Source organism: Artemia franciscana, chromosome 11 (assembly GCF_032884065.1).
Source record: "Artemia franciscana chromosome 11, ASM3288406v1, whole genome shotgun sequence".
NCBI classification, from domain to species: domain Eukaryota; kingdom Metazoa; phylum Arthropoda; class Branchiopoda; order Anostraca; family Artemiidae; genus Artemia; species Artemia franciscana.
Genome location: NC_088873.1, coordinates 44,201,199 through 44,213,882, shown reverse-complemented (window position 1 = coordinate 44,213,882; position 12,684 = coordinate 44,201,199). Strand labels below are relative to the sequence as shown.

General features: G+C 32.3%; 1 protein-coding gene across 2 annotated transcripts in view; it reads right to left on the bottom strand.

The window, feature by feature from the left end:
• Nucleotides 1–12,684, bottom strand: part of LOC136033273 (epithelial splicing regulatory protein 1-like) — a 219,262-nt gene that overhangs the window by 119,157 nt on the left and 87,421 nt on the right. For both annotated transcript variants that reach the window (XM_065714031.1, XM_065714032.1), the window contains exons 6-7: nt 9,729–9,783; nt 2,824–2,934 (exon numbers count right to left, since the gene is read on the bottom strand). In XM_065714031.1, the coding sequence (XP_065570103.1) occupies nt 2,824–2,934; nt 9,729–9,783 (166 nt within the window). The remainder of the gene's footprint in view (nt 1–2,823; nt 2,935–9,728; nt 9,784–12,684) is intronic.

The window sequence follows — 12,684 nt, the reverse complement described above, 5'->3', positions numbered from 1 at the left end:
TCAAGCCTCGAACATAGAACTTTTTATTTATTTGTATTTTCTAATTAATTATGGTTATTTGTTTCAATTTTGTATATGACTTTACCAGATTTGAAATACACATATGTGTATAATTGAAAATATAATGGATATTATTATTTTACCTCAACAGGTAAAAAACAAATTAAGAGCAGTGGAAGAAAATCTTGATATGTAATCAATCGGTCAAATATAGGACTGGTGCTTAGAATCGTCAAACTGGAACTTATAGCTCACAACCCTTTCCTCAAAGTGCACAAATGTCATTGAGTTGAAAAGAGTTTGGTTATATTAGTTGAATCATCAATACATACAAAACGATTAAACTGATCACAAAATGATTTTAAACTGAACATGAACTTCTTATCTAAGATCATATCGGATGCAATTATCATTCTTTCATATTCATGTTCTTCAGTGAAAAAAAAAAATGAATTACAATCTAGCTGTCATTGTTGCATGACCTTAAACTTTAGTTCAGATTAATTAGTGCGTAGAAATCTTAAGCAGTTATAATGTCCCCAGGGAGGGGGTTTGACACCCTCCCTGAAATGTTTGACTCGTAAAAAAGTAAAAACTGGATATAAACAAATTTGATGCGATTTTAAAGTTTTTTTTGTAACCCTTCCCCCTCTCAAACAAAAATCCTGGATACGGCCCTACCTTACTGTCACTGTTGCGAGATCCAAAATTTTAGTTATGATTAATTGGTATATAGAAGTGTTAAGCAGTTATAACGCCTATTCCTTCTTTCTTTTTCAAGTACCAGGATTCAAGCCGTGTCCAGGGAGGGGGTTCGAACCGCTCCTCCTCCCCCCAAAGTGTTTGTCCGATTCTTAAAAATGTAACAAAATGTATATAAACAAGTTTTTTAAGTTTATTTTTTGTAGACCCCCCCCCCCCTCGACTGAAAATTCTGGATACAGCAGCCCTACCTCACTGTTGTACTATCATAAAGTTTAGTTAGGATTGATTGGTACACAAAAATCTTAAGCAGTTACAACGCCTATTCCTTCTTTTTTTAAGTACTATACCAGGGATAGTGAAAATAAAAAATGATTGCTTGAATTAGTCAAGTCGAAAATTACACAACCTAATATATTAAAAATTCGTAAATTCAATTCTTTAGTGAAAATAAGTCCATATGCAATTATGTAGCTCCTGGCAGGTATTATATAAAACACACTACAGAAATGAAGTCCGGTTAATACTAATTAAAAAAAAATATGATGAAAATAGAATACTTTATTAGCAAAATTGTGAAAACTACAACTCGGAAATATGCTCCCAGAACGCAGAAATGTCCTCCTCAAGAATCGCGTTAAAATGAACTCAGCCTTCTGCCTTTACTGCCGCCCGCCACATGTACTCTACTACGTATGAATATAAAAAATGACGGGAATGTACCTCGGTGCCGTTTGTTCCTCCACTTTGCAAAACCCCAAATTCTCTCTACTTTTTGGGTAGAGGCGCCGGTTTCTCAGTCGACGAAATTATTTTTGAGGTTCACTTTCAAATGGTGAAACCTGCTTATCCTGGAAAAATATAATTGCCTGTTCTTCGGTCCTTGGAAAATCTCAAGTCTTAATTTGATCATCCATCGTGAGACACTATATTCTATCACTAGTCAAAGCAAACTAACCGGTGTCCTCAAGAATCGCGTCAATAATGAACTAAAATGAACTAGGTCAAGAATCGTTTTAATAATAAACTGTACTTTGTCTCTGAGACGGTCAGCCGACGCCGAAGCTCTCAATTTAGTAATTCACAAATGACTTTCACAATTTTGCAAATAAAGTATTCTATTTTCATCATATTTTATTGTCACCAAACTTGTACCCTGGCAGTAGTGGGTCAAATTCAAAAGAAGTGAAGTTGGGGGGAATCAGCAAAAAAAGCTAAAACATAATAAAGCAAAAAAAGCAGCACAAGAAGGTGTGGATTTCCTTTGAACGCCTAGTTTTCTTTGCGAACCAACATTTTGTCATATTGCCATATTATTAACCATAACATATATTTTAACATATTATCAATAAACCATATTTGGTATTTTAACATATATAATTTAATAAGCCATTATATTATTATTAATAACATTGTCATATTATTAACCACAATTGACATATTGTCAATGTTGGAGTTTTTAAGGACGAAAAGTTGTCAAACTTGACCAATTATTTTAGCTAAACGTGGCAGCATTGAAAGAAATTTGAAGGTATCTGTCTTGAAACTGAACCAACCGTACTGTGGAGTTCTAATTTACTCGAGAAAGTATGGTTTTTATTGGCTGTCTGTGACGCTTTGACGAAAGGTATAAAATACCACTTTTTTTTATAGCATTGCGTCAGTGGAAAGCACCTTTGTTTATTTGAAATTGATATTTTCTTCTTCTATCATGCAATCACCTCCATCAAATTAAACTTATTCCACGCTACTGTTGGTTCAAATTTGAGACAGATGGTACAGTTTTTAACACCTGCAATACATGCCCATGCGCTTGAAAGTGTGCAATTGGACTGGTCCAAAATAATAATACTTAGGGGGTTACATTTTTGAAACGTGTGGAGCACGTTTACCACCCTTATGATTAGCTCATCTTTCAAGCAAGCAGGGTTATAGATTGAAGAAGACTGTATTGTATTGTTAAGCTATTAGAGGCGACTAAGAAGCCACACGGAGACTGGAACAGATACCTCCGGATCCGAACTAAGAATAAAATCAGAATCTCCCTTATCCCTACTAGACATAATTCCTTACCTTCAACATAAATTCCATACCCCTAGACACAAATATAAGAAAACTTACCTTGCGACATTTAATCCTCTGAAAAATCGGGCAATATCTTGATCTGATGACTGCCAAGGTAAGCCTCTTGCCCTCACAACCGTGTTGCTATCCACTTCCTCATCTTTTGTACTGAAAAAAAAAGATTATCATGAATACCAATTCAAAAAGAAATGCAAACCTAGCTTTTTTAATGTAATATTTATTCATAAATAATTAAGCATATTCGCTAATTATAATAGTTTTAATTTGTTTATTGACAAAAGAAATATCGAACAAATGACAAAATTCCTGCCAAAAGAACCATATTCGTGCAATTACTGTGAATTTAACGAATTGTTTGGTGAAAAAAAAATCGTATAAAAGTCAGCATTCCACAAAAGTAAGCGGATTATCCCCCTCTCTGAGCATATGTTCGGGCCTGAGGGCTCCCCACTACCACACATGATTGAATTTTCGGTTCACTCCTGGTCAAAAACATTGTGCTTTCTCTTATGTTAAATATACAAAAAAAATCAGATGAAAAAAAAATCCTACGATACATAGCGTCTCAAAATTAAATCAGGTGAGAAAAAAAACAGCTTGAAGACAGAAAATCTGCATTGGCCAATCATAATGCAGCACTGTCTACACACAGGTTCTGCTTACAGCTATTTTCATAAATGTACCACGAAGAGCCAATTTCGCTCTATTATGAATCGTAATTATTTCCAAAATCAAAATTACCAGTAAAAAAAATGAAAATCTTACAACCTAACCAATTAATGATTTAGTTAAATTGGTTGAATAATCCAATTTAAAATCAAATAATTTAGAAATCATTAGCATGAGGAACATTTTTTTAAGAAATAACTTAAAAAATATTTTTTTAAATATTTTTCAATGAATATAAATTAATTTAAAGAAACGTTACTCTAGCTGACGGTGATGACTATATCATCGAAATATCTAGAGCTTTTGTTTATATTTGTTTCACTGTCTAATAAAAGGACCTATCCCTATTTGGAGCTCTTATTGCTTTCGTCATAGAAAAGGAGGTGTGGTCTTGGAAAAAATGCGGAAACGTTCTCAGAAAAAAGGATTTCATAGAAAAGCATTTTGGCAACACTTCCTGGGAGGGTGTAAAGAGGGAGGCTTTAAATTGATTAGGTTGGAGGAGGAGCGTGCGCAGCTGTGTTGGCCTCAGGCGGCTTGGTGCTGCAGTGAGTTATTAGTAGCAGTAGTAGTAATAGTAGTTTTTAATTATTTTTGCTTTCATTCTTTTCAATCCATTTCACTCGAGTCACTTTCAATAAGACTTTTAATTCAAATAAAACTTTTCAAATAAAACTTAACTATTTATTTAGTTTCTAGTAAAGTGAAAATGACACTCTGACCTTTAGGGGATATAAAGGGGATTGACACTACACTTATTTGTGGTAATTTCTGTTCATTTTAAGTTTAGTTTCACTGTTCATTGTAATTTTTCCCTTTTAGGTTTCATTTCTTCATTCATAGTAGTTTTTATTCGCGTTAAGAATAACGTCCTATATAAGCGAAATTTCTGTTCGTCTTAAGTTTAAAATTCGTTCAGTGCTTTACAAACAGAAAAGCTCCTTTTTCTTTCAAAATTTGGTTATTTTTTTTCCAGCTTTGGCATCACAAAGTTGGCCCATGATAATGCAAAACAGCACACAAATGGCGGAGTAGAAAAAACACAATCAATCAACACTTAACCAACGAAAAGCCTGTAGAAATTACTACTACTAACAACTCACCGCAGCACCAAGCCGGCTATGGTCAAAACAGCTACACACGCTACTCCTCCATCCTGATCTATTCACAGCCTCCCTCTTTACCCCCTCCCATGAAATTCCTATCTCACGTAAATAGTCCTTTGTGACATCCTCTCACCCCAAATGCGGATGACCTACTTTCTGTCTAGCCCTAGACGGTTGGCCTATAGAAAGGGTTCAAAAAAGTAGGATCAAAATTTAGCCGCTTTCAAAATGACTCGCTTCTTCTTCGGATAGCATCTAAGAGACTAGTCATTCCATATTTGGTCGATACAGCGATGTTGCTAGTCCAAAGGGGGGCCGAAGTACGTATTTCGCATATTTGTAAAAACACTTTTTAATATCAGCAATATCACTTCGAGCGAAAATCTAATGAAGTATAAAATTTTCATAATAGAAAGCTCATTGAATATGAACAAGCGTTAATTCCCCTCGTGTTCAAAAATAATCGAAACTTATTCTATTCCACTTTGCTTTGCCCATTTTGGCTAATTCTTTTTTACTTTCACATAATTCAACATAATTTCTTCTTTTGTTTTTTAATTGACTAATGTTTCTTGAATAGGTCTACTGAAATCTTCCAGTATAGCTTTCCCCGTTTCTTTTTTAATTCCTGTCTTCCTTTTCTAATAAATTTTCCTTTGTAATAATTTTCTTTAATTTCTTATTAAGTACTAGATTTATTTTCTATTAAACTGAATTGAATTTGTTCATCTATTAAATGATTTAATTAATTTTAGTTTCTAATTAATAATTCCTAATAAATTTTCTGTGTAAATTTTCCTTTCCAATAATTTTCTTCAATTTCTAATTAAATATCAGATTTATTTTCTATTAAATTGGATTAGGTCTTTTCACCTATTAGATGATATGATTAATTTTGGTTTCTAATTAATAATTCCTAATAAATTTCCTTTGTAAATTTCTCTTTCTAACCTTCCTTTTTCTAATGAACCATTCATTTTCTAGTAAATTGGTATCTATTCACCGACAAGTGGTACACAAGAATACTTAACCTATTTTCGCTAATACTATTTTTTAATAATACTATTTTAAACTATTTTCTTACTATTATACTTATTAATCTATTATGCTTACTATTATACTATTATACTTATACTATTTATAACGCTAATACTATTTTATAATACTATTTTCGCTAAAAGTGAATAAATAATAAGAATTTTATCTTAATTTACAAAACTTAATAAAACGCTAAAAATCTTCATAAATTTTATATATTTCTAAAATTTTCAATCAAGCAAAACCCAGTTTGCTAGTCAAAAATGCCGTAAGAGCAGCTGTCATTGACATTTTCATTTGTCAAATGAAAATGACATTGCCATTTTCAACTATTACTTTAAGGTTGTATTTTGGGTCTGGAATTGTTTAGCTAATATTGATAAGTGAGTTATTTTTGCCGATTTCAAGTATATTCTCATGTTTTTTCAATCGCCACCTTTTACTTTGCATAATATCTTTTGAAGTTTGTTCTTCGTTAAAAAAAAAATTGAGAGTAAGGGAAAAAAAGTCGTCCTAGCCGAGTGGTTGATGCGCTGAATTTTGAATCCTTTGTTCGATGGGTAGGGGTTCGATTCCTAGTGTGGCCGGTTATTTGGTTTAGGACAGGGCTCAGTGGCGTGACTCTGGAAGCTCAGCCAGAATTGACCAACATCCCCCCAAAATTATTCTAAAAAATGAAGAGGGAGGGACAGTCTCCCAATTGACACCACTCTGAGACTTTTTTTTCTTGGTGGTCTTTCTGTTGGTACACAAAACAATAAATTTGCATAGTAGGGTAAAAAAATATTTTTGTATTTCATAGTTGCATAAAATATTTCATCAACGAGCGTCCAAAAAATAAGGCTTTTAATTTTTTGAGAAATCCCAAATACTTAAATTGCACTAATATAAATTTCCAAAGCTAATTAAGTAGGAGATCTGGATGGCACAAAATTCCGGATTCACTTCTTGAACGTTGATACGACATCATTTAGGTAAAAATAGTAAATTTAAATTCATCAGAATCGTTGCTTGTTGTGTGTACACATAAAATGCCACCTTCAATAAGTAAAGTCAAATTGTCAGTTATTTTGGGGTATGCAAATAAGAAAAAACCAAGATGAATAAACATTACCAACAAATTTAGCAACACGTGTCCTGTAAATACGTGATCACAGCTGGGCCTTGAAAAAAAAATTCCTGAGTTTTCAATCACAAGGTTTCGCACATACAGTACTCCTACTTATAGGAGTCGGTTAGCGATATAAATCAGCAATGAATGGATGGCTCAGTAAAAAAAAAGGGATTGATAAAAAAAAGGGATTAAGTAAAATTTAAATTCATCAGAATCGTTGGTTGTTGTGTGTACACATAAAATGCCACCTTCAATAAGTAAAGTCAAATTGTCAGTTATTTTGGGGTATGCAAATAAGATAAAACCAAGATGAATAAACATTACCAACAAATTTAGCAACACGTGTCCTATAAATACGTGATCACAGCTGGGCCTTGAAAAAATTTTTTTTTGAGTTTTCAATCACAAGGTTTCGCTCATACAGTACTCCTACTTATAGGAGTCGGTTAGCGATATAAATCAGCAATGAATGGATGGCTCAGTTAAAAAAAAGGGATTGATATCCTGATTGAATCTACTGACATCCAAAAATATCAGAGACTCGCTTGTTTTTAAGCAAGTTCACGAGCTAACCTATAATTCGTGCATAGGCATTGGGATTTCAGCAGTTGCCAAAGGACTAAACCATCATGTAATTTCCTTTCATAGCAAATCTCAACCATGTCATCTGGGTATCTTTTTTTCTACCTTTTTTTGGAATTTTTTCTTTGTTTCCAGTTTCTTCATCTATGAAGTGGGGCTGATCGCTTTCTGACAGGTGGTGTACATATGGGGGGGGGGCACATTTTGTCACATAATTCCGCTACACGTGGCACAGTCCTTACAGCATTTGATACAGTTCCACCACACTTGGTATGCACCACCTTATGTACGGAATTTACGGCTAGGAAACCTAGACTAACATGGCTATCTGACATACATACACGTTTAGGGGTAGTGGATGCAGTGAGGATGTAAAAGATAGAGTAGGCTACTTGACACAGTTGAAAAAAATAGAAGGAGAGATAAATAGAATTAACAACAAATACGAGGAGAGATTATAGAAGCAAGATTAGGATACTAGAAGCCATGGCGATGACAGGTATGTTTCTGAACCGAGGGTGCTCTGAAAATTTGAGAAAGTTGTACAAGAAGATTTCAGAAGGAATAGCCTAAGGAAAGTTTCAGGTGTTCGTTTGAACTATCGTAAACCAAAACAAAACGCTGTAAGAAAAAGCTAGGTCACTATCAAGGGTATTAATGAGGAAGAGCTTAGAAAGAAAAAGTGATGGATAGTAAGCACTTTACGGAAAAATGAAAAGCAGGAATTCCTCAAATGGGGAGGAGCGATCATAAGAAAAGATTTGAAGGAAGTGAGAACTTCATGAGAGGAGAATTGAAGTGTTGCAGAGGAGGGGCATGTACAGCTGTGTTGGCCTTATGTGGCTTTGTTCTGCAATAGGTTGTCAGTAGCAGAACCTGAGGGGAGATACACAAGGGTTAATCCCGATACGGAAAAATTCAGGGTAGGAAACGAACCCATAACCTTACTGTAATGGCACAGAATTGGTATTACAAAACGTAAGTAATTTGGTATTATTACCGGACAAACGTGTTTTCGACGTGACTCAGGTGCATATTTTGAATTCTGATATTTAACGCTTACAGTTAACTTATGAATATCTAAAGATATTTTATAATTGGATTAACATAAGTCTTTTTCTTTTTTTGAACTTTTTTCTTCAATTCAACCCCATGGAATATTTCTTTCATGCAACATGGCCCACCATGGCCCACCATTTTGAGTTGGGCATGACTGGTCTACACGAACAGGGGTGGGAACAGAATTCATTTCTGGGTTGGGCACCAACAAAACTGGACCCACTGTCGGTATTTTTTGCTCCACTCAACTTTCCACCTTTTAGGAGGCACACGTGCCCCTAGCCCCGCTCCTCCACGCCATAGAGCCATTCAGTCAGTTTCACATGAGTACTCCTAGATTTTAAGAGCATGTGCAAAACGAAGATTCGTGAAACACCATATAAATGAGCAAGCACTAATGATCACGTACAGCTCACTACAGTGAGCACTAATACTCACTACTTCTGCAGAGGAAGAAAATTATCAAGCATCTAAGATTTTTCCCTTCAAGATTTTTCTCACGTGTGGGTTAGACCCTTATTGTTAACTCATGGTTCCACTAGCATAGAAAATTCCCAAGTTCATTGAGAATGCGTAGCCTGGAGGAGGGAAGGACTGTACTTGAAAATACCCCTCTGAACAGAAATAAGAGCCCAGTTTTAGTGCACGAAAATAAACTGAAATACAATGTACAAAAGGGCAAGTGTCCGTTCCTGCAGATTTCAAAAAGTATCTGTTATTGAAGTATCCTCATTGAAAATGCCATTTTTTAGTATTTTCGTTGAAAAAATTACAAATTCTTCTCGCACGAAATACCCATTTTGACCTACCCCTCTAAAATCTTTGGCAATTTAGCAATGCCATCTGTAAATGCACAAACTTAATTCATTTCAAATTACGATCATTTTTTTGTCCAACATTTTCAGTTCACAAAGTAACATAATTATCCAATTATCCAATTGGCAATTATCCAATATCTGTCTTCCTCTCGTGTAGTTCACTTATAAAGGTTAGATTTTGCTGTTTTTTTTTTGTTTTTTTTCTTTGTTTTCTTAGAGCACTGAGGACGACTTGGCGGAGGTCCTTGTCGAAATATTTGCTTGTTTTTCATATTTAGCTACTGGCTGATAAAATCCTCGTTTTTTCACCTATTTGTTTTTTCTCTTTTCATTTTTTATTCCCTTTCTTTGTTTTCATACGTCATGCATAGCCAGTATGGTCTCAGAACGTATTTAATCCAATAAAATACTTCTGTAAAACAGATTTACCAATTATGCTATGAATTGTATCACAGTTCATAACTCTTAATTTAAAAACTAAGGATAAAATGTTGATGATAATCAAAACCGTATGAAAATAGTCAAATCATTAACTAAAAAATCTTCAAAACATACCAGATTCCAGGCTCCAAATGTAGATTTATAGTTTCCGGTTCAGCAAAATGATAACCTACAAAATAAAGGCTTACAAATAAGCTGAAACATCTTAATCAAGGTAAAATGAATAAAAGCGGAAGTTTATGGTAACAAGGATGCGTCAGCAAATAAATAAGGGATATATTGGAGTTCCATTAAATCTGAATATTATACAGTATAAAACTTTTAGGTTTTCAATAAAAAGAAAAAAATAGTTGTGACAATCATCAAAAATATAATGATTAATCAATTATAATATCATGATAAAAATCAACTAATAATAGAAGTAATTATATCAGGTCTAAATGGGTACATCTCTAAATGGGTAACTGGAGAAATATCAGAAAAGTGAACAGGAAGGTGTACTAAACCACAGGATGGCGGGCCCCCGACTCCCCATTGCACTTCCTGGATGAAGGGCCAGGAAACGAATATCAACACCGCTAGTATTGATTGTAAAGTCCAATTCTTTACATTGTTTTCTAGTAACGGGCAAGGCCGTATTCAGGGGGATGAAGTGTTTGACCCCCCCCCCCGAAATGTTTGTCCAACTCGTAAAAACGTAACGAAATGAATATAAACAAATTTATTTACGTTTTTTGAGGTTTTTTGTGTCCACCCTCCGTTCCTAAAAAATCCTTTTGTTCGAAATATATAGCCTACCAACTACACTTAGCATTTTACGCCTAGAAATTTTTTTGTCATTGTCTAAGACAGTTTTGGGCAATAGTTTGAAATTTTGTTTGTTATATGTTTTCTTTGTTAAATATTATTTATCCTAATACATTTTTATTAATTCTATTCGTGTTTTATTTGATATATGTTAGACGTGTTGAATATGTTTAATTTATATTAAATGTACGTAACATATTAGATTTCGTTTGTTACAGAGACTACGAAGGCATATACAAAATAAGTGCAAAACCTCACAAAGGGATTAAGGATGATTATCCTTAATCCTTATTAACTTGAGTTAATCCTTGAACCATTGAATTAATCCTTGATTAACTCAACAGCTGTTTTTTTTTATTCAATCGGAACTATTTTAAATAAAACTCAATTCATAACTCAAAAACTGGTTTTCAATATGGATTTTTTTTTATCTATTACACACATATATTACATATAATACAATCTACTAATTTAGAGGCTCCAGTTGGTCAGGCCTTTGTACATTTGCTCTCATATTTTCAGCAGCCATAATCAATACTAATAAAATTAAGCATCACCATAAAAGAATACAATTTATTATAATTGATTATAATTAGAATAAATAATATATTAATTTAATTAATATATAGTTAATTTATTAAATTAATGAATTAAATTAATTGGACCGAATTAAATAATAACTTAGAATTAACTAATGATGTGGTTGTAATCAATACAATTTGAATATAAAAAACATTAAATTCAAGAAATCCTACTATAGATGGCATTCTAGATGACCCATGCAGAATCAAGTACTTGCGCTGCGCTTCATGACAATTTTATATGTAAGGTTAGAAGCGCTTATGGAACGCTTATAAAAAGCTAAGGCTTTTATAAGCGTTACAATTTTATATGTAAGGTTAGAAGCGCTTATGGAACGCTTATAAACGCCAAGGCTCTCAATAACCGCGCTATGTTGCCGAATCTTTATAACGCGTTTATGATTCCACACGACTACCTTTAGCGCCTTTTTGAAGGCTGTTTATGGAGAAGAATAAAACAGAACAAAAATGATTCGTAGTGTTTTTGCTAGGAATTTCAACGCGAAGTTTTTGCTAGGAATTTCAATTTAAAATCGAGCGACTATTGGTAAATATGGGATGACTGACTCGAGTCTCGCAACTTCGGGACGGTTGATAGCTTTTCGTAATTCACAGTTTTTTTTAATGCAATTGTGTGAATTGTTTGTATACATCTAGGCTAGTATGATCGTTTCTTGTTTCTTTTTCTTCATAATCTATTCGGTAAAATTTTTATTTTTCGGGTGGGTAACAAAAAGGTTAATATTATTATTATTATTATTTTGTTCGCAAAATGTTGAGAACAATAGGAAAGAATTAAATAGTTCGTGGTTACAAACGTGGTAACGGTATTAACTGGAATTAGTTTTAATTATACTTATTTAGAACTAAGTATATATATATATATATATATATATATATATATATATATATATATATATATATATATATATATATATATATATATATATATGTATATATATATATATATATATATATATATATATATATATATATATATATATATATATATATATATATATATATATATATATATATATATATATCATTGGATCAAAATATATTGTATTTAAAACTGATTAAAATTAATTGGACTAGGATTATGTAGCATCATAAATTTAACCTAAACATAACCATTCAGACAATTTTCAATGTACAAAACTCTAAATTCAATTAATGTTAATTTTGCTCCCCTTGCATATAAATTTTATATTTCTTGAATTTAGAGTTTTGTACATTGAAAATTGTCTGAATGGTTATGTTTAGGTTAAATTTATGATGCTACATAATCCTAGTCCAATTAATTTTAATCAGTTTTAAATACAATATATTTTGATCCAATGAATTAATATATATATATATATATATATATATATATATATATATATATATATATATATATATATATATATATATATGTATATATATATATATATATATATATATATATATATATATATATATATATATATATATATATATATATATATATATTCATTGGATCAAAATATATTGTATTTAAAACTGATTAAAATTAATTGGACTAGGATTATGTAGCATCATAAATTTAACCTAAACATAACCATTCAGACAATTTTCAATGTACAAAACTCTAAATTCAAGAAATATAAAATTTATATGCAAGGGGAGTAAAATTAACAGAAGAATATTGATTCTAAGGG